This window comes from Ailuropoda melanoleuca, chromosome 7, assembly GCF_002007445.2.
Source record: "Ailuropoda melanoleuca isolate Jingjing chromosome 7, ASM200744v2, whole genome shotgun sequence".
Taxonomy (NCBI): domain Eukaryota; kingdom Metazoa; phylum Chordata; class Mammalia; order Carnivora; family Ursidae; genus Ailuropoda; species Ailuropoda melanoleuca.
This window is the reverse complement of record NC_048224.1, coordinates 24,177,386-24,199,831: the sequence shown is the minus strand read 5'-3', so window position 1 is coordinate 24,199,831 and position 22,446 is coordinate 24,177,386. Positions and strand designations below refer to the sequence as shown.

Here is a 22,446-nt window from a genome sequence, read left to right as displayed (position 1 = left end):
TTTTTTTTTTAAGGCTATTATTCATACCTTAAAACAAGGTGTGTATTTACATCTGGTCTTTATATTAGCTAAGGTTTCAGAGGATCTCATAACCAACCAGTTCTTTTATTCCCCCAAAAATATAAAAGGCCAATTTTACAGGTTAAAGTGCTTTTAGTAATTTGAAATACTCAGTACATTTTATAGTATTTCAGAAATCTTTATTTGGTTTAGCAGAGCACAGAGCATATAGTACTCTTTTCTTCTTTTAATTGTTAGAGAACTAGATTGTTCCATGACTATCAAAGCCAGGATTGTTGCTGTTCTATTGGTTAGCTCTGGTGAATGAACAGATATTTTCTTGAATATTACAGTATTTTATTGAACAACACATAAAAATCTAAATTGGAATTATTTATAAATAAAGATGCCGGCTTGCATTATTAATTTGGACAGAATGAAGGTTTTAGTTTAAATATTGCTATTTCATTTATTCAGCACATATTAAGTACATCTAGGTCTGATTGTAGATGTAAAGATAATTAGGATATGTGGAGGCCCTTAGACTCTTAGGGAGAGTGAGTGGGAAGACAAACAACCATATGGTGAGATAAGTGCTTTTGTAAGAGGTTTATACATGACAAACCCAGAGTGAAAGCTATTCCATTGAGCTTTCTTACTTTTTGTGTCATTATTTTATCACTCTTCCCACTCTTTATTATATTAGGGAAATAGAGATAAAAGATATTTTCCCCGATAATCCTCATATTATCTTCTCACCCAAATGTTTCCAAGTAGCAGTCAGGGTTTCAGAACCCTGGGAAACTCCCTCACCAACTTAAGGCTTGCTGTTAGGATGTCATCTTATCCAAAGAGTATTTTATTTGGATGCTTCAAATCAAGTAAGCTCAAAATAAATTACTCGTCTCAGAATTTTTTTTAAAAGATTTTATTTATTTGACAGAGAGAGTACAAGCAGGGGGAACGGCAGAGGGAGAGGAAGAAGTAGGCTCCCATGGGGGTTGATCCCAGGACCCTGGGATCATGACCTGAGCCAAAGGCAGTTGCCCAACCCACTGAACCACCCAGGCACCCCTGGTCTCAGAATTTTAATAAAAGTCTAATGCATTTAGAGATCTTCAGTAGACCTAACTCCAGCTGTCTTAACTCTTCATGTCAGAAAGACACAGCTTATTTCTTCTAAGGAACACTGGGTGTTAAAACCAGAGCCTTCTAAGGGTACCTGGGCATGGAGCCTGCTTAAGATTCTCTCTCTCCCAGGCACCTGGGTGGCTCAGTCATTAACCGTCTGCCTTCAGCTCAGGTCATGATCCCAGCGTACTGGGATCGAGCCCTGCATCTGGCTCCCTGCTCAGCGGGAAGCCTGCTTCTCCCTTTCCCGCTCCCCCTGTTTGTGTTCCCTCTCTCGCTGCCACTCTCTCTCTCAAATAAATAAATAAAATCTTAAAAAAAAAAAAAAGATTCTCTCTCTCTCCCTCTCCTCCCCTTAAAAAATGCTTTAAAAGCCTGAAGTAGTCCTTTATGGTCTATATTAGAACTATTTGTTCTATATATAGAACTATATTAGAAATTTTATTTCTCCTTTTTTTTTTTTTTTTTTTTAAAGATTTTATTTATTCGACAGAGAGAGAGACAGCCAGGGAGAGAGGGAACACAAGCAGGGGGAATGGGAGAGGAAGAAGCAGGCTCATAGCGGAAGAGCCTGATGTGGGGCTCGACCCCATAACGCCGGGATCACGCCCTGAGCCGAAGGCAGACGCTTAACCGCTGTGCCACCCAGGCGCCCCTTTATTTCTCCTTTATACTAATTTATATACTGGCAAAAAGTAATTTTCCAGCTAGTTGGAGGGCTCAGAAAATTGAAATTGATATGAAACAATTATATAGTGAAATATCCTGTGTAAAATCTATTACATTGGCTTTTTAGGGGCTATTAATCAAATTCTAAAGTGTAAAGGAAGGGAATAATTTGTCTTACCTAAGACATTCTCAGTATATGGACCAAAGGCATTGATCCTGGTAAACTACTTTCAAGAATCCTATGTTACTTAGGTTAAGAGGAATTTCTATATAGGTAAATGGTCAGTTGTTAGACACATATATACCCTCATTAGGCTCAGTATGTAAACCTGATGAATATTGTATCCCTAGCTCAAGGAATATTTCATTAAACATTCTAGCTGTTAAGGTTGATAAGTTCACTGAAGTCAGAGCCAGAGAAGAAATATATCTGAATAGAAGGGTGATAGTGGTAGGCAGCACCTGTTGTAAAATTGTCCTGGGAAGAAAAAATATAGGATTACGTTCTAACAAACAAACACAAAAAGATGAAGTAAGAAAGCAAGACAGAGGTGCAGAATATACTTAGGAGGAACAGAGGAGAAGTACATTGAAACCTATCACCATTTCAAGATATTTAGTAAACCCAGGTAGGATAAAAAAAGAAATTAGATAGAATGGTCAAAAAAACAGAGAAACAGCACCTGGGTGGCTCAATTGGTTAAATGTCGGCCTTCAGCTCGGGTCATGATCCCAGGGTCCTGGGATCAAGCTCCGTGTTGGGCTCCCTGCTCAGTGGGGAGTCTGCTTCTCCCTCTCCCCCCTGCTTGTGCTCTCTCTCTAATAAATGAATAAAATCTTTTTTTAAAAAAGAGAAAACGGTAAATATGTAAGAATAATTGGATTGAGAGGGAGCAAGAGACATGGGTTTATGTCTTTTAAAGGCCTTGGAGGGGTGGTCGCAACATACTTTGTTTGATTTTGAGGATTAACCAGCCTGATTTGGGGGGACATATAGAAAGAACATCCACCATTAGAAGGTTTTGGAAGAGCCAAACACACAAGTCTTAGAGCTAGAGCAACTCTTAGGGTTTTGGGGTTTTTTGTTTGTTGTTGGCAGGACAAAGGATGGAGTGGGTTAGGGATAGAGATAGAAGTAATCAGGAGGATTCAGTTAATAAAAGAACTTTCTATATACCTAATATGTATAAAGTTACATATTAAAGTGCTGATTCTGAGAAAGTTTTATATATGTGTAAGGTGTGTATATATGTTAAGTGTAATGTATATATAAAATAACAAAATGTGCTGATACTTTGACCTCATAAGTAGCCGCATCCTATTATTAAAAAAAATTAAAGCCCACTTATAAATATGTATCAGACAGAACACCTCAGAGAAAGAGAATCTTTGGACAGAAATGGAGAAAATCAGAGTTTGTGTTCGAAAACGCCCTCTGGGCATGAGGGAGGTACGTCGTGGAGAAATTAATATTATTACCGTAGAAGACAAAGAAACTCTACTTGTTCATGAGAAGAAAGAAGCAGTTGACCTTACACAATATATTCTGCAGGTATGATGCTTTCCTTTTGTGTTTGGAACTAATATTATCAAGTGTGTCGATTTTTTTTTCTGTTTTGGGTGTTGGCATTCATTCCTGATGTAAATCATTAATACCTTGGGCCTTCATTTTAAAAAAAATATAGTGAAGTGGGGGAAACAATAACGTAATTTCTGCACTCTAGGGCATTATAATCGCAGTATACGTTCACTTAATACATTTTACATGAATGTAATTATACCTCTTTGGCAAAAGGGGGGACCGAGGGGATAAAAAAAATGTGAATTGGCGATAGGACTAGTCACTGAGTGTATGCGCCAGAGTGACTCTGAGATGATCCCATAGTCAGTCTCAATTCTTGCCTGTCTTTCACAGTGTGAGCTTATTCTTCTGAGTGTGAGTCTGGAGTTTAACGATGGAGGATATGTTTTCGAGCAGCAAAGTCCCAGATTGCCACTCAACTGCTTATTTTGATTCTCAACTGTCTTTGGGCTTAGATATAACTTGGTGGAAATTGGGCTCTTGAGCAGGCTACTTTGTACAGGGTAGATTTAGTAAGTAAATGTAATCCAGAGATATGATTTCACTTTTACATCTAACATATAAGGATTTAAATAAAACACTAGTAATTTAGACACATAAGAATATGTTCACGCCCTGCCAGAAAGACCACAAAAAGTCCAAGAAGAAAGGGTTTGGTATTCAAAGGAATTTATTTCATGCAGATAGGTACCCTGCAATAACTCTTCAGTCTTCTTATGGAAGCAGCAGGCCCATAGAGGGAAGATACCATAATTTAGGTACTCTTAAAATTATGAAACAATTGTAAATAATCTAAAACAGAGGATAATCCACCAGATGTTAAGATTTGGGAATTCAGGTCCCTCTTAATCTGAATCTGCCTCCCTAAACATTCATATTATATTCAAACTATCCTCTTTCTTGCTCTCTTGCCTCAAAACCCAGTGAATGGTAGAGAGAGAAAAAGTGGTGAGTAATCTGTTGTGCTAGCATTTCACCCGAGTCAGCTGAGATTTTACTCTCTGGAATAAATATGTTAACACTGAAGTCAAATTGTTAACACTTTCCCCTTCTTTTATACTTGCATTGTTCAACTTTTTCTTTGGTTATCAAAATTAGGTTTCACAGCAACATTCAAAGTAATCCACTGAGTCTTTCTGTGAGCACTAAATTACTAGGCCACTGTATAAACAACCCAATCACTTTAACAGCCTTATTGACTGCTGATCAATGCATAGTCTATTAGGTCTAGGTGGGAGGTATTTATTTTGAAAATGGTCTAAATGCCAATTGGTTCTAATGTTATCTAGTTCCATGTCTTCTTACAGCCATAGTAATAGCCCTGTCCAGTTACCATTACCCAAGAAGTCCTTAATGATGCTTCTGTCACAGTAATTCCCTTAAGGAAGCATTGTCTTGTCTTTTGTATTTTTCCATTATCCCGAAACATAATAACCTTACTTCTTTGTCATTACCATTGTTCAATACTTATTGAGCACCCATAGTTTTCACAGCACTTTCTTCGCAGTTTGAACTTTGGACCTTTGCTCTTATAGGTCAAAGTCCTTACCTATCAATGCCATAATTACAAGTGCTGGGAGGGCTTTTACCCCCTTTTCTTTCCTTAAATGGAAAGAAGAAAGGGAGGTTCATAGCAAACCTAGAAAATAAATACTGATCCTAGATTCTTTGGGTTTCAATTTTTAAACTTATTCAAGAATTCAAACAATAGGTTCATGTATCCATTTAATTAAATATCCTATCCTTTCAAATCTTTTTTTGTTACTTAATATATATATGATCATATACATGCAGTGTGCTATCCTACTTATGATTAAATTTTGTATCAGCATAATATGTGATGGGACAAGGAAACAAATTTGTATATATTTAATTCCAACTTCTTAAATAAAGAAATATATATAGAAAAAAGAGATGCTACTGAAATACATCAAAAAGTCAACAGTGGCTATCTCTGAGTAGTAAGATTTATAGATAATTTGATTTTCTTCTCTATTGTTTTCCATGTTTTTAAATTTTTCTGTAATCAGCGTGTTACATTTATATAAAAAGTAAAAACTTTTGAGTAAGGTGGATTCACCTATTTCAAAATCAAAACATACAAAAGGGTATGCGGTGAAAAGTGTCCTGCTGATCGTATTTCCTCCTTGAAGGCAACCATTATTACCTGTTCTAAGTCTGTTCTTTCCAGAGGTAGTCTTTAAATACATGTTACTTTTATAATCTGAAAAAATCTATTTAAAAAATAAATTATGGAACTCTGATCATTACAAGGCTAAAGTGAGTATTACTACAACCTAATTTATAAAGTATGATCAAATGAAGTATATGTGATGCAAAGGACTTTATGGAATATATATATTATATATGTATGTATATTTAGATATCTTGTGCTAGCATTTATTGTATTTATATAATATATGTGATAATTATAATAATTACAATAATCTTCCATGTTCACATATCTTTCATTAAGGATATTTACAGAAATACTGAGAAAATCCGTACCTAAATCCTATTGGAAGGAAAGATACTAATGCCTTTAATCAATAAATGTTTTCTAAGGTGTTTACTCAAGAGCTAAAGTTATTTATAGGCACTTATAGAAGAAGAGAAAGAACAGCCATCTACTCAATGAAGTAAAAGAAAATTTTAAAGAATTCCCACATTTACTTGTGTTCATTTTTCTTATTTTCCTGAAAAATGCCAAAAAATATGTTAGTAATATATGTTACTTTTTATTATTGCCATTTTCAAGTTTATTCAAAAGTACAATGAACCCTTTCACCCAGATTCAAAAGTTAAAAACATTTTATTGTTCTTAAAATCCTATTACATATTTCATACCACTAGAAGTTCACAGATCTCTTTATTGTGCTGCACAGATTGATTACTTTCTAGCTCTTGGTGATATTTTCTAACTGTAAATTCAACTTTGTGGCCCCAATTTCTGCTAAGGTGACCTAACAAATTTCCATGCTAATGTGATGTGATGGTACATGAAACAGAATCAAACCTGGGTAGAATGACCCATACAGTAAATTGGCCCAAATTCACTTTGCTGGATTTTCCCTTAACTGGATATTTAGAGCAGGCACAAGAGGTATAAGAAGAAAGGACCTCCTGTCTCATTCATTGTATATGGACTGCCATTACTACACTGCGATCAGGATTTTTACTCAGAGATAGTTGGGCTGCCAGTAGCCTCTAAATTATGCAAATGATTATGTCTGCTGAATTAATGCTTTCCAGACCCAATTTAATAGGGTCTTCTATCCTTTTCCAGATTATCATGGTTTTTCATTTGGGGGTCATCTTGGACTACTTTCTCTCCCCAGCAAGTCATATCCAGGCATTTGCCAGATTTCTCATGCATCCATCTCCTCTTTATTTTCATTGTTATCATCAAATTTAGACTCTTCCTAACTCACCACTTGATTACCAGTGTCCCTGTTCTTAGTCCATTCACAATGGGAAGCCAGATTAATCTTCCAGAAAATGGCTCAGATCATCCCTTTCCTTTGCAAAGGGATTTTATTGTCTTCCCACTATTTGCTAAATTAAATATGAACATTCTTAAGGCTAGTGTCCCAATACCCATGCAACATAGTCCTAACTCATTATTCCAGCCTTCTGTTTCACCTTTCTACCTACCAAGATCCTATGTTTCAACCACACTGAATCTTCTCTGTCCCCTAAATGTTCCTTGTGCTTTCCCTGTGGCTGGAGTATCTTCCCTGCCTCCATCTCTTCTTCCCCCACAGCCCTTCCTGTGTATAGTCTTTTTCATAATGTCTTTCCCAATCAGAAGGAATATGTTTTCCTTTGAATTCCACATGTACTTTATCTCTCAAATTTTTTCTAGCTTTGAATCATTTGTGTACTTGTCTGGACTCACATCTTTAGGTGGTGGGGGAGGGTAATAGTAGGGTAATATCTATATCTTTGGGCCCTTTGAAGTGCCTACTGCAATTATACATGTTACCAACTGAGCAATAAATGTTCATGGAATTAAAAACTCAGCTATTGGGGCACATGGGTGGTTCAGTTGGTTAAGCAAGCGTCTGCGTTTGGCTCAGGTCATGATCTCTCCGGGTCCTGGGTTTGACCCCTGTGTTGGGCTCCTAGCTCAGTGGGGAGTCTGCTTCTCCCTCTCCCCCCACCGCCCCCCACCCCACGCTCATGCTCTCTCAAATAAAATCTTTTAAAAAGGAAAGAAAAGCTCAGCTATGTAACCTATGAAGTGGAAGTCTTCCTCTAGAATTCCCCCAAGTTTCAAATATGCTGGCCCTAGTTGGGCTATGAGGATAATCCCTATAGAATTCATTTCTCGTGGACCTAAGGAGGATTGGCTCACTCTTGTATTCATCAGTTTACTTCACTTAAGAAAGAACAAAAATTGTGTGCTTTAGTTTTTACATTATAAGAACGTATCTGCAGAGATCTCAAGTGGAAGAAGGCCCTGTTGTTTGATAGTTATTGATTGCTTATTTATCTCTAAGTTTGTCAGAGTCAGTTACTTAATCAGTTAAAAAGTATACTTACACATTTATCATGTGTTAACTAGAATAGTGAAGAAAATCCAGAAAATGTCTCTTTCTATAAAAATCACATTTCTTTTTCAGCATGTTTTTTATTTTGATGAAGTCTTTGGTGAAGCATGCACCAATCGGGATGTGTACATGAAGACTACTCACCCACTCATTCAGCATATTTTCAATGGGTATGATAGTAATTATTTGCTTCTCTTGCTTCATACTGTTTTCCATAACAAGTTTCTTTATAAATATCATTTATGTTTTTCAGTTTTTGAATTAGACATGAATTTGTGTTTTAATCTGATGAATTTAGACTCTTCTAAAGAGTATATTGTCTCTATAGGATTTACCAAGCATTCAGAAATTTTCAGCAAAGATATAAGTTGTCAACAATATAATTTCATCAAAGTCCTCAGAATAAAAAGGTTTAAGTGGTTGTAGTTTGAACTTTTGATAATAGGAATGATATACTCTGCCTGTAGTTAGTTACTTTTTTCATTGAAGGGGAATAAATAAGTGACTATTCTGTTTTTTATAGATTTCAAAATTTTGAAATAATTTTGAATTATTTTGAAATAATTTCAAATTTTGAAATAATTATTCATACTTAATAAACATTAAATGGAACCAAAAAGGCACTAGGGACTTCTGTTTATTCAAAATGTGCGCACATATAGATAAAGAATGCCAAGCAGCCTGCTAGTATCACTGATTCCAAAGTAGTTTGACTTTTTACAAATAATTTTTATAACTTTAAAAATATTGAGGTATAATTCACATACGATTAGATGCACAGGTCTTAAGAAGTATTCAGGTTTGCTGAGTTTTGGTAGTTGTATAAATCCAAGAAATCAATTCCTCAAACAAGATAATAGACCATTCCCATCACCCCAGAGAGTTCTCTTGTGTCCCCTTTTAGTAAATCTCCACTTCCACCCTCAGGTCTTATATAATCACTGACCTGCTTTCTGTCACTATAGATTAGTTTTGCCTGTTCTAGAATGTCACAGAAATAGAATCATTCCTGTATAGGTTCTTTTATGCTTGGCTTAGCATAATGTTTTTTGATATTAGTACACGTTGCAGTTTTTATTGCTGAGTACTATTCCTTTCTATGAATATACTACAATTTATCCATTCTCCTGTTGATGGACTTTTGGGTTGTTTCCAGTTTGGGACTATTGTGAATAAAGCTGTATGAACATTCTTGTACAAGTCTTTTTCTTGGATATGTTTTCATTTATCTTGGGTGAAACCTAGAAAGGGAATTGCTGGGTCATAGGCTAGGTGTGTGTTTATAAGAAAGTGTCAAACAGGTTTCCATATACCCGTTTTCTATTCCTAACAGCGATGTATGTGAATTGCATTTCTTTCTTTTATTTTTTATTTCCTTTTTTATTTATTTATTTATTTATTTAGGATTTACTTATTTATTTGAGGGAGAGAGAGCATGCACATGAGTGTGGCAGGGAGGGGCAGGGAGGGGCAGGGACGCCCTGTGAATTGCATTTCTACATCCTCACCATATTTGGTATTGTCAGTCGTCTTTATTTTAGCCAGTCTAATGGGTATGTAACTTGATCTCATTGTGGTTTGAATTTGACTTTCCCAAATGCCTGATATTGAGAATCTTTTCATGTGCTCATTGGCCATTCAGATAGCTTCATTTGCCCAGTTTTTTTGTTTTCTTCTTATTGTCGTTTTCTTCTTATTGTCGTTTTGTAGACGTCAATAATTTTTTTTTTTCTGAGCAGGCTGAAAAAGTGAAATACCTTTCAGGTTCGATTTCTTATGTGCCAAATCTAGGGAGTACTTTTTAAGAGAGCAAGTTTCCAAAGTTAGAATTTGAATGTTAGAATAGTACCAATTAAATAAAAGGTGCAAGGGGTCGCCTGGGTGGCTCAGTCAATTGAGCTTCAGGCTTTTGATTTTGGCTCAGGTCATGATCATGATCTCAGGGTGGTGAGATCGCGCTTCCCGTGGGAGTCTGCTTGAGATTCTCTCCCTCTTCCACCCCCTGTGCCTCCCCCGACCCCACACTTGTGCTTGCATGCACATGCGTGCTGTCTCTCTCTCTTTCTCAAAAGAAAAAAAAAGTTCAGAAGGTAAGGTAGATATTATTCTTTAGTATCATTCTGCTAAATCTTCTTTAGTGTGTTCATGTTTTCCTCCTTTACTCACGTTCCTCTGCCAGTGTGTTCAAGTGCCTACACGGCCAGGAGCCTGATTCAAAAGACCGGGAGTAACTGGTCTCCACTCAAGCAGCTTAAATCTGGTTAGCTACCATCTCTTTCTCCTCACACTTCCATGGTTCCTTTGCTGTTGTCCTATTACTCGTTCTTTGGTTTCTTTCTGGCTTGAGGCTCCTTTCTTCATGTTCATCTCTCTGCCCACCTCCAGTATCCCCCTACCTCTCTCTTTGTACATAGACTTTTTTTCTTGCTGCAAGTAGCTGCTTTTATCATTAACCCATGAGATTCCTGTTCAAGGTCTGCAATAGCTGCTTTACTATTTAACATTATGGTCACTTTCTACTCTGTACTATGTAGTTGGGCCTCTGGTACTCAGATAATCTTGGCCTCTAGCTCCTCTGAAAACATGTGATTGACAGGTTATTCTCCCAACTGTCCTCTCCACCTCTTATTCTGCGGTTCCTCACTCCCATACCTCTGCACATACCCTCCCCACATATAAGAATAGTGATTCTCACTTAGAATCACATGATGTCAGGGCTAGAAGAGATCTTAAAAATCAAGTAACCCATTCATTTATTAACGAAAGTGAAAACTGAGGCCCTTAAAAAAGCCCTTTTGCGAATCCTTCCTCAAATATTTTGCTTACACTGATTTTACCTCTGTCTAACCTTACTTAATAGTTATAAGAGTAGTCAGTACCACCCTGTTCATCATATGGTCTTCCATTATTTATTGTGTTAATTTTAATTCTCTATTACTTCTTTCATCAAACTTACCTTTTAGGATTAAGGCAAAATCATCTTCTCCAGAATTCTCTAGAGCATGAGGTCCTTGTTTTATGGTATAACCAGTTCCTATTAAAAAAAAAAATTCCTATTAAAAAACTCAGGTACTGCTTTGAGAATATTTTTTCTTCTTCCTATGTTTTTATTATGTAAAGCCCTCCTCTCCTTAAAAGATTGTATTCTTATAGCTAATTTTGCCAGCTGTAAACAGGATTCTGTTTCTATCTGACTTTTGTCATGAAAAATCTACGTGTAGATTAGCATTTCTCTTAGTATATATGTTATACAAATGACTTTTTCCCCTAGAGGCAATGCCACTTGCTTCGCATATGGACAGACAGGTGCTGGGAAGACCCACACCATGATAGGAACTCATCAGAACCCAGGACTCTATGCTCTGGCTGCCAGAGATATCTTCAGACAACTAGAAGTGTCCCAGCCAAGAAGGCACCTCTTCGTGTGGATCAGCTTCTATGAAATCTACTGTGGACAACTTTATGACCTCTTAAATAGAAGAAAAAGGTACTGATTATGAGTGGAAAACTGTATATTTGTGGATCATTTTTTTAGGCCAGAGTCCCACAGCATTACTGAATCATGGGATTTGATGCGAGGTCTTGTTATATTAGTGCCTTTCTATGATATTAGTCTCCTGCATCAGATGAATATTTTTTAACCTGTCAATTCAGCTAGAGAAAAATGTAAATTAGCCTTCCATTAGTATTTTTTTAAGTGATCAATATCCTACTGTTTACCAAAAGACTATATCCCTTTTATTTTGGTCTATGAAAAAGGTCATGATTTCAGGAAGTCAGGATATCAACATGTACTTAAATCCCTTCCTATTCTTTTGACCTATTATTACATTGGAAGAACTATAAATCATGTTTCCTGCTTTCTCTTATTTTTTTTACCCTCAATAATCTTAGGGTAAACTTAATGATAGTTTTCTGAAATTGGTAAAAAGAAAAGAAAATCTCTCTTTTTCACATTAGACTTTTAGCTCTTGTAAGTCTTAAACTGTTGCCCTTGCAACATAATGCTGTAATTAAAAAATGGATTCAGTAACTGACTTTAAATCCCTATTGTATTTTTCTGGTGTAAAGTTTTGTTTAGGTTGAAACAGATGACTTTAATTGAGCAAGAAGCAATGAAGTTGTGAAGGTATTGACTGGGAGAATAAGGAGGAAAGATGGAATAAGGGAGGTGGAAGGATAAAAGGGTGTCATAATAGAATTAACCAGACCTGTGACGTGTTGGGAGCAGCCACACCAAGTGGAGAGAGTTGAGGCTAAGCATGGTGGAAGGCTGGGGAAGCCAAATCAGTGACAGAAACTAGCCTCCAGCAAAGGTATCTTAGACCCTACAGAGCTGTCTGAAAGGATGTACAAATTCCACATGCTCCAGGCAAGCACTGGAATTGGGGGTAGGGGGAAGAGCAGCTCGAGCTCAGTAGGGAGAGCATGATAGGCCAGGCCCCCATGGTAGGGTATTGAGTCATGAAACTGGAGAAGCCAGCAACTAGGCTTGGGCAGACCACCACCTTTGGACTATTCCAAAGAAAAGGGGACCTTCGGGTATGCTGCACTTCAGAGAATATACAGGTGCTCAGGGTTCAGTCCTGCCTCAGCAGCTGCCAAATAAAGGAGAGTTCTGCTCTGGGTTTGCTTTGGAGAAAAGTTGCTTTTCTTTTTTACCCTCTGTTGGTTTTGAAGCCTCAAGCTAGCTCAATCATAGCTCGTCTTCCAAGCCCTAGCACTCTTACTTAGGAGCCCTTTCTAGTCAGAATGTAGCCAGGCACTGGGGTGCTAGAGCTTCTGGCTCTGGAGGGCTCCCAAACAGACCAAGTTCAACCACTAGCCACTGACAAAATCCAAAGTAAGAAAAATGAGTGTTGATGAAACAAGAATTTATTTCAGTGAGGCCAACACCAGGAAGACAGCAGACATGCTAACATTTCAAAGACTGCCTCCAACATGCCAAAATTATGACTTGTTGGGTTGTTTTTGTTGTTGTTGTTTTTAAGATTTTATTTATTTGAGATAGAGTGAGCACGAGTGAGAGGAGGGGCAGAGGGAGAGGAAGAAGCAGATTCCCTGCTGAGCAGGGAGCCGGATGCTAGCTGGATTCCAGAACCCTGAGATTATGATCTGAGCAGAAGGCAGACGCTGAACTGACTGATCCTCAAGGCGTCCCCCACTCTTTTTTTTCCCCTAGGTTTGTATAAGGAAAATACAGGACAAAGGTTGGTGGGTACACGCAGGTGGGCGGTGAAGGTCAAGTTGATCTTTGTCTTGTGGTCAATCATGGGTGGGGTCTTGCTGGCTCAGGGCAGTCCTTATTGCTTGAGAGGGTAGTGGGGGTAGTTTGGGTTCCCTTATGGGGATGCTTTGCCTGCAGGGTCTTTTCTCTGAGTGAAGAGATAAGCTGGAAAGAACTTAATTAGGAAGTTTGAGGTCAAAATGGAGGTAGTTGAAGTCCTCTTTGTTTAAAGAACAGTTAGCAGGAGAATAAAAGGTGTTGTGGTGTGTGTATGTGTGTGTGTGTGTGTGTGTCTCTTTCTCTCTCTCCCCCCATCTGTCCTTCTGTCTGTCCGGTCTGTTGGTCAGTTTGTTTAGGTGAAGACACAGTCAGGATATCTAGTCAGCTATTTGTGAGTGCAGTTCTTTAATGAATTACTCAGATATATTTCCCTGTATATTTGCATTTTTTAATTGTAGCCAAGGGGATGTCTTTGAAGCTTCTTTTTAGAGGTTTTTGGGTTTTTTTTTAGTATCTCTGGTTAGTTGGCTAATATCTCTTTTGCTTATCTTCCTGGTTCTTCTGAAATGTCCTAATCCACTTATGGCATCCTTTCTTTTTGTTTAGGGCCATTATGCTTTATTCTCTTTATCTGTTATTTTTTAATAAATTATATTTCCTAAAAGTAATAGTAAAACTTTGACAAAGGTGAACTGAAACATGTATGCTCAGTCCTTTTTTTTTTTTTTTTTTGTAAGATTTTACTTATTTGACAGAGAGAGTACAAGCAGGGAGAACGGCAGGGAGAGGGAGAAGCAGGCTACCACTGAGCAGAGAGCCCGACACGGGGCTTGATCCCAGGATCCTGGGATCACGACCTGAGCTGAAGGCAGATGCTTAACCAACTGAGCCACCCAAGCGCCCCCTCAGTCCACCTCTTAAGCTAGAAACCAAAGCTTACAGATCTTCAAATCAACTTTTTTCTTTTTTAAAAGATCTAATTGGCTTTACTAAAAAATTCATGAAGCAATTCATTAATCCATCTAGCAAAATTAGAGGGGAGGTCCAAGGAATTGTACAAAATGGAAGGTTTTTATAGAAAAGAGTGTGGGGCAAGAAAGTTAGTAGCAAAAGAAAAGATTGTTCCAGGTGAGATCACCTTCCTTTGTGGGGAAGGGCAAGGGGGTCTTATTAGATGAATTACCTAATTTTCCTTTGCGGGGGATAGAGAGGGCCCATGTGACAGATTACCTCACTGGTGCTTATCAGAAAATTTCTGATTGGTGGGTTTAAGACACATTTCTGGGGGAGGTTGAAACTGCAATTATATGTTAGGCATGAAGTCCCAAATTAACTCTTAAAAGTAGAGGTTACATTGTTTTTATACCCTTGCATAAAAAGTGATAGAAATACACTTCTTATAAGATTTAAAAATCTAGCAGTCCATTTCGGGCTGTCCATCAGGAACTTTTCTGGGGTGAGCTCAGGGTGTAGGGCCTCAGAAAATATGTTCAGGAATGACATGAGGGCTCTGAAAGCTAGATCCTTCTTTTATTCCAGAAGCCTGACTGTTCCAATCGTTGTTTTCTGATAGGTCACAGGGATTGGTGAAGCTGTTTTCCTCCAGTCCTTCTGTAAAAATGTGGAAACTTGGGGTGAAACATAAACTAAGAAAAAAATTTTTTAAAGGTACCTGGGTGGCTCAGTCAGTTAAGTGTCCAACTCTTGGTTTCTGCTCAGGTCATGATCTCAGGGTCATGGGAATGACCCCCTCATCAGGGTACCCACTCAGCGGGGAGTCGGCTTATCCCTCTCCCTCAGCTCCCCCCTCCCCTATCTCTCTCTCTGTCTCTCTCAAATAAATAAAGTCTTTTCTTTTTAAAAGAAATTTTTTTTCTTAAAAGAAATTTTTTGAGAAAATCATTTCCTTTTTTGGCTATAAAGTAGAATTCCATTCTTAACCTCAATCACTATCTTATTAAGGGAGAAAAATAATCTTTGAGTCTTTAACAGATTTAATATGTGCCCCTTGATGTATCTGGTTTAATGACGATGACAGACCATAACCTTACACATAGGCCTATGAAATTCAGTTATAGCACCAGATCTTCCTTCCTCCATTGGAAGATATATTGAGACTCCTAATGTTGGAAATAAAGTCGAACGCCACTTACACGGGCTTAAGGTATTTAGGGAAGTCATCGGCTCATATAACTAGAAAGCCTAGAGGAGAATCAGGCCTTAGGGTCTGTTTACTCTAGCAGCTCAAGGATGTTATAAGGACCTAATTTCTTTGCTCAGCTCCCCCTTCTATGATGTTAACTTCCAAAACTGGCTCTCTAGTGGATACGGAATGGCTGCCACTGCTCCCAGGACCACATATACTTTCACTTCCAGAAAGAAAGAGCACCAGCACCTCACTCCTAGGCACCTAACAACCAGAGACTAGGACTTTATTTTGATTGGACCAGCAGAGATCCCATATCCAGTCCTGAACCAATCACTGAAACCACGGATATACCATCCACTGGTTGGCATAGGTTTGGATCATATGTTCATTCTTTTAATTGTAGCCAAAGATGCTGACTTGTTTACAACAGGCAAGAACCATCTCTGAAGCCCAGGGCTGGGGTCAGGAGGTGTGGGAGTGGGCGGGGAGGATACACATCAATCTTACTCAAATAACAGAATCCCTACCTCATAGGGGAATGATGGAATGGTTATGGGGAGGCAAGAACAGAGTCCATTACAGCAGGCCTTCCATACCAACCATGTTCTTGTATCTGCAGGCTCTTTGCAAGAGAAGATAGCAAGCACGTGGTACAGATAGTGGGACTGCAAGAGCTTCAGGTGGATAGTGTGGAGCTCCTCTTAGAGGTAACTCTTCTTTCCTTACTACCTCCCCTTCCCCTAACAACCCCCCCCCAATGCAGCAGCCTAAGTACAGGGAAAGAATTCATTTTGCTATCTAGCAGGTATAATGGACTCAGATTTAGCCAAAGGGCCATGACAAGCATGCCACTTCAGCATTTGCAAAATGTGAGTCCTCTGAGAGGTTAGCTCCCTTCTCTACAGGGTTGTTGTCTCAATACCATGGAGGATGTGGGAGAACCTAATGCATGAGAGGGATACTCTTCTGCTGGTTTCACCGGCTGATAATGTATATATTTCTATGGGAAATATATAGGAAAAGCTGTTGGAGAGAAATATCCTTACTTGAAGTAAAATTTTAATAGTAAGGGGCACCTGACTGGCTCAGTCAGTGGAGCATGTGGCTCTTGATCTCAGAGTTGTGAGTTTGAGCCCTATGTTAGGTGTAGAGATTACTTAAAAATATATATATATTTTTTTAATAGTTGATACATTTCACATGGGTTCAAAATTCAAGAGATACCCACTGAGATACCCACTGTTAACAGTTTAAAATATTAGCACACACACACACAGAGGTTAAAATATTTAAATTTTTTTCCCATTCTGGGAATTTATTAACTTATGTACAAATAAATTTTTGGTGATTCTTCCTTTAATGCAGCAGTCCTCAACCCTGGCTTTACATTGTATCATTAGGAACATTTTTCCCCTTAGGTAAAAAAGACCATTTTTATTGTGAAAAATAGCACTCTACAGAAAAATGCCTAATAAAGTCTAGATGTGTTTAGTATAAAGAAACAAGCACCTTTATAATCAATTACCCAGATGAAGAAATAGAACATTTCAGTACCCCGCAAACCCCTATACAGCTTTCCAGTCACGGTCCCCTATAATCCTGACATTTATGCTGATCACTTTCTTTTTGTTTTGTTTTGTTTTTTAAGATTTATTCATTTATTTTTAGAGAGCTAAAGAAAACACAAGCACATGCAGGGCGAGGGTCAGAGAGAGAGAGAATCCCTAGCAGACTCCCCACTGACTATAGAGCCTGACTCAGGGCTCTGTCCCAGGACCCTGAGATCTTGACCTGAGCTGAAATCGAGGTCAGCCGCTTAACCAACTGAGTTACCCAGCCCCCCTATGGTAATCACTTTCTTGTTCTTTGCTATAGTTTTGCCACTTAGGTATTCATCCATTAACTATATAACTTCGTTTTTGCCCGTTTTTAAACTTTATGTGAATAGAATCACACTGTATTTTTTAGTGTCTTCTTTTGCTCAACATTATGCTTTTGAATTCCATCTGTGTTTTTGCATATGGCTGTTTTTATTTGCTGTATAGTATTCAATAAAAAGTATGAGTATACCACAATTTATCTAACCATTCTGTTAATGGATAGTTGGGATTGTTTCTTTTTGGGCACTATTCTTTTTTTTTTTTTTTTTAAAGATTTTATATTTATTTGACAGAGAGACAGCCAGCGAGAGAGGGAACACAAGCAGGGGGAGTGGGAGAGGAAGAAGCAGGCTCCCAATGCGTGGCTCGATCCCAGGACTCTGGGATCACGCCCTGAGCCGAAGGCAGACACTTAACGACTGAGCCACCCAGGTGCCCCTTTGGGCACTATTCTGAACTTATAACTGTGAATATCCTTACACGGGTATTCCAGTACATAGCGTACGAGTTCTTTAGGATGTAGATCTAGTTGTGAAATGATTGGGTCAGAGGACATGCGTATCTTCACTTCACTAGATGATGCAGCTGCCTTCCGAAGCTGTGCGCGCTACCGCAGCAGTACACGAGCAACCCCGTTCTTCATCCTTGCCAAAACTTTCTGTTGACTTTTAAATTTTTGCCAGTCTGGAATTGTTTAATTATATCTCATCATGGTTTTATTCTGCATTTTGCAGATTGAGAATTAAATTGAATAGCTTTTCGTATTTTTTTTTAATGTTAAGATTTTAAGTAATCGCTACATTCAATGTGGGGCTCAAACTCATGACCCTGAGATCGAGTCACATGCTGTACCAACTGAGCCAGCCAGGCGCCCCACTTTTCATATTTTTAATTTATCTTACGGGTTTCATCTTTTGGGAATGTCAATTAGGGTCTTTCCCTCATTTTTGGGTTGTCTGTCTTTCACGATTTGTATATTCTGGATGTGAGTCATTTGTCAGTTATTTGTGTCATAAGCATGTTGTCTCATTCTGTGGCTTATGTTTCTAGTGTCATCACAGTGTCTTTTTAATGCTTGCTTGAGTCCCTCTGAGGTCAATTAAATAAGAATCTCTTGGGGTGAGGCCCAAATGTAGATATTGTTATTATTTTAAACTGAAATACAGGTCACATACCATAAAATTCACCTTTTTAAAATGTATGCATCAGTGGTTTTTTAATATATATATATATACACACACATATATATGTACAGATATGTGTGTGTGTATACACACATTTTTTTTTTTTTTTGAGAGAGAGAGAGTGCGAGCATGCACGGGGGTGGGCCAAAATCAAGAGTTGGATACTTAACTGATCCCCTCAGGTACTCCACATGTCTTACTGAGTTATAATCCACACATAATAATAGTAATCCTTTTAAAATATACAATTTAGTGATTTTTAAAGAATATTCAAAAAGTTGTGAAGCCATCACCACTATTTAATTCCAGAACATTTTCATCACCTCAAAGTGAAACCTTGTACCATTGGCAGTTACTCTCTATTTCCTCTGCCTCAAGGCCTGGCCACCACTGATTTCTGTCTCGATGGATTTGCCTATTTTGGCCATATCATATAAGTGGAGTCATACAATAGGCAACCTTTTGTCTCTGGCTTCTTTCATTTAGTGTATTTTCAAAGTTCATCCGTGTTGTAGCATATATAAATACTTCATTTTAGTGATGAATAATATTCTATTGATATATTATTCATATTTTGTTCATCCATTCATCAGTTGATAGACACATAGGTTTTCACTTTTATAGAAGCCAGTATTATGAATAATACTGCTATGAACATTCACGTACAAGTTTTTGTGTAGACCTATGTCTTCAGTTCTCTTGAGTCTATGCCTAGGAGAGGAATTACTGGGTCATACTTTTTGAGGAGCTGCCAAACTGTTTTCCAAAGTGGCTGTACCATTTTATATTCCCACCAACAGTGTATGGAGGTAGGTGTTATTTCAAAGCTAACGAGGTGATTCTAACATGCAGCCTGCAGCCATTATAGTCATTCTTTCACTATATCCAGCAGGCCTGGCTAGAGTCAGAGAGAGAAGGCTAGAAGGACAAGCTAGGTACTTGACAAAACCTACCTTTAAAACAGCTTCAAATACACCCTTCCAGGGACTTGTATGTGTGAAATGTCAGGGTGACCCACCGTTGATGTCTTCCTCTGACGTTTCTTTTTGCTAGGACAAGTAGGTACATTTTACTTAGGGCTGGGACCTCATATTTGTGTGATTATCCTATTCGTGGGTCCTGGGATCTAAAACCTGAGGATAGCACGTGACTGTGGCTATTTTAGAGTTACCTAAGAACCAAGAGCCCCTTTCTAGCAATTGTAAAGGCAGGTGAAGAACAAAAGTTCATGAGATGTGTTGAAGGGGCTTTCCTGAGACTGACCACTCTTAACCTTAATCCAGAGCTCCCTCCACTGTAGAGTCCTGAGGAAATTGTTTCTCATACTCCTATTCGCTGTGGTCCTCTTGCCCCCTCTTCCCCAGTCGTTCCTTCATTTGGCAGGGAGTTGCAGGAGAGTGGGTCCCCATGATGTCTTTATCCCTGAAGATTAAACCAACTGAATGGGAAAGGAGCATATGTTGGGAGGAAGTCCCTTTTCCATAGCTATGGGCCATCACTGTGTCAATGGGCAATCTGGTGTCAGATCACCTCCTCTACACTGGAAGAGTTTTATGCACTGCTCTATCCTAAGTTGTCTTTCCTAAGAAAAGCAGAAAGAAGTTTCCTGTTAGTCAATATGTTATCTCATTGCCACTGATACTCTGTAATATATATGATGGTGTACAAGAAAGCCAGCTGAGATCGAGGTGGAAAGCTGCTATAAATTATGGATACCCTCATAAACATTTATTGACTCGAAACAAAAGCACTTGCTAACTCAGGTGTCACACTTCCTCAGGTGTCACTGTTCATGCTCACTTAGGTATCACCCGTGTGTTTGTTCAGGTGTCACCATCCGGTGTCATCTTTGAGTGTCACCCTCACAAATCACCCTCAGGTGCACTCAGGCATGGCCACTTGTTGCCTGCCTGCACAACTAGCAGCCTCATTTTTTACACAGGATTGTCCTTCCAGGACCTTTCTCCTTCAGGTGTACTGTGTTACCTGGTCATCACGATGCAGGCACCAAGACTTCCCCGCCTCTACAGAGGAGGCACTGACTCATCACATTTCTCAGGTTTGGATCAAGATTTCTTCTATCAGGGAATTGATGAGTATTTTTTCAGTTGCAGAGATTTACAGAATTTTAAGTCATTTCTACAGCCATTTTACATTCTTATGGGTATCCATTCTCAAACTTCTAATAAATCTGTCTCCTGTTTTATCGTTGCCCTGGCTATAATTGGTAGCAGAGACCACATGGTGAAAGCTTCCCCAAATGAGCCTCAGCTGTATGCCACTGATAGAGGCTTAATGTGTACATAGTGCCTGTACTACTGAAGTGCTCGTAGCCCTCCTTTGGTATATGTGCAGAAAGCTTAGTGATTAAAGCCTTATAACCAGACAGACCTGGGTCCCAGTGCCGTATATCCTTCAGCATGTCCTTTACCTTTCTGAGCCCGAAACATGTGGATGATAGTGGATGATTGGGTTGAGTGACAGAAAAGGAAATGAGATAAAATACATAAGATGCTTGTTGTGATGCTAGCTCAATTTGTCACATCTATTCTTATTAATAATATTTATTAATGTCCCTGAATGTTTTCCAGGCAATAGGTTTCTTTGGTGGCAGGTCCCCATTTCACTACTCACGTAACATATTTTTTCTAAAAGACCTAGATTTAGAAACTTGCCCAATAGACTTTAGTTACGGAAGGAGGAATTTGAGAAGGAGGTAGTGAGAGGAAAAGGGGGCCTAGTGATTTTTGAGTTGATTGCACTAATGTTGCCCAGCTCCTAGATTTGCATTTTCCCCCCAAGTGTAGTCTCTATTTTCTTTTTATTCTTTTTATTCTTTCTTTTTTCCTTCTTCCTTCCTTCCTTCCTTTCCTTTTTTTTTTTTTTTTTTTTTTTTTGGTTCACTTGTACTGGAGAGCCCATGGAATCTCACATTGATCTATAAAGCTCTATTTCCCCCATGAAACTGATTTTTACATTTGTGAAAAGAAAGTTTTGGAAATTTACACAAAGATGTTAGTTCTTGAGGCGCCCGGCTGGCTCAGTCGGTCTGGTGTGTAACTCTTTTTTTTTTTTTTTTAAGATTTTATTTATTTAACAGAGAGAGCACGAGCAGGGGGAGCGGCAGGCAGAGGGAGAAGCAGGCTCCCCGCTGAGCAAGGAACCCGATGAGGGACTCAATCCCAGGACTCTGAGATCATGGCCTGAGCCGAAGGCAGATGCTTAACCGACTCAGCCACCCAGGTGTCCCTAGCATGCAACTCTTGATCTTGGGGTTGTAAGTTCGAGCTTCATATTGGGTGTAGATATTACTTAAAAAAAATGGAAAATTAAAAAAAAGAGAGAGAGATGTTCTTTATTAAAATGAGTATTTATTGGGGGGGGGCACCTGGGTGGGTTCAGTTGGTTAAGCATCAGGCTCTTGATTTTGGCTCAGGTCATGATCTCAGGGTCTTTACTCCTCAGAGTTCAGCTGCTTTATTTCACAGTTTCTGAAAGGAATGGTGATTGCAGGCTATTTCTGAAGCTGAGGAAATGACCGGAACTAGAAATTCCTTCATGCCTTCCCTAAAAGGCATTTAGTCAGGAAAGGTCTCCTCAACATGTTAGGTTTTCTGAGACATACTCACAAGTACCTAATACATCATGATGGATAAGGTGGGCAAGGTGCATGGAGAACCAGGTGTAAAACTCTAATAGAACCCCAGAAGTCAGCCTTTCTTGACTCCCTTGGGGGTGAATAACAAACCATCCTGTGAGTTTCTGTCACTGTCCACAGTTCCTGGCTAGGTATGGCCTTGAGGCCTCTCTGAGCTCTCACTGTGACCCAGCAGAAGTAGTATCATTACTCTCACATTTGGCAGAGGACACCTGCCTTCTGTCCACATGACCTATGTGACCTTGGATAAGTCACCAACTTCTCTGTGTTTCTTCCCTTATCAAGCGTGTTGTTTACACAAATGTAGAGATTTAAAAGATCTCCCCTGTCTCTTCGCAGGGCTTGTAAAAGACCAAAAACAAAAAAGCAAAAGAGGTTTGAGAACCCTAAAACTAGAAGAAAATACAGCAGAA

At 38.7% G+C, this 22,446-nt stretch overlaps 1 protein-coding gene across 7 annotated transcripts in view; it reads left to right on the top strand.

Annotated features, from left to right (window-relative positions):
- The window catches only part of KIF24 (kinesin family member 24), an 80,222-nt gene that overhangs the window by 31,572 nt on the left and 26,204 nt on the right, over positions 1-22,446 (top strand). For 5 of the 7 annotated variants that reach the window (XM_034664036.1, XM_034664032.1, XM_034664034.1 and 2 more), the window contains exons 3-7: positions 3,163-3,352; positions 8,008-8,105; positions 11,207-11,422; positions 15,931-16,018; positions 20,318-20,434. In XM_034664036.1, the coding sequence (XP_034519927.1) occupies positions 3,163-3,352; positions 8,008-8,105; positions 11,207-11,422; positions 15,931-16,018; positions 20,318-20,434 (709 nt within the window). The remainder of the gene's footprint in view (positions 1-3,162; positions 3,353-8,007; positions 8,106-11,206; positions 11,423-15,930; positions 16,019-20,317; positions 20,435-22,446) is intronic. The other 2 variants (XM_034664038.1, XM_034664037.1) reach the window with 1 other exon arrangement.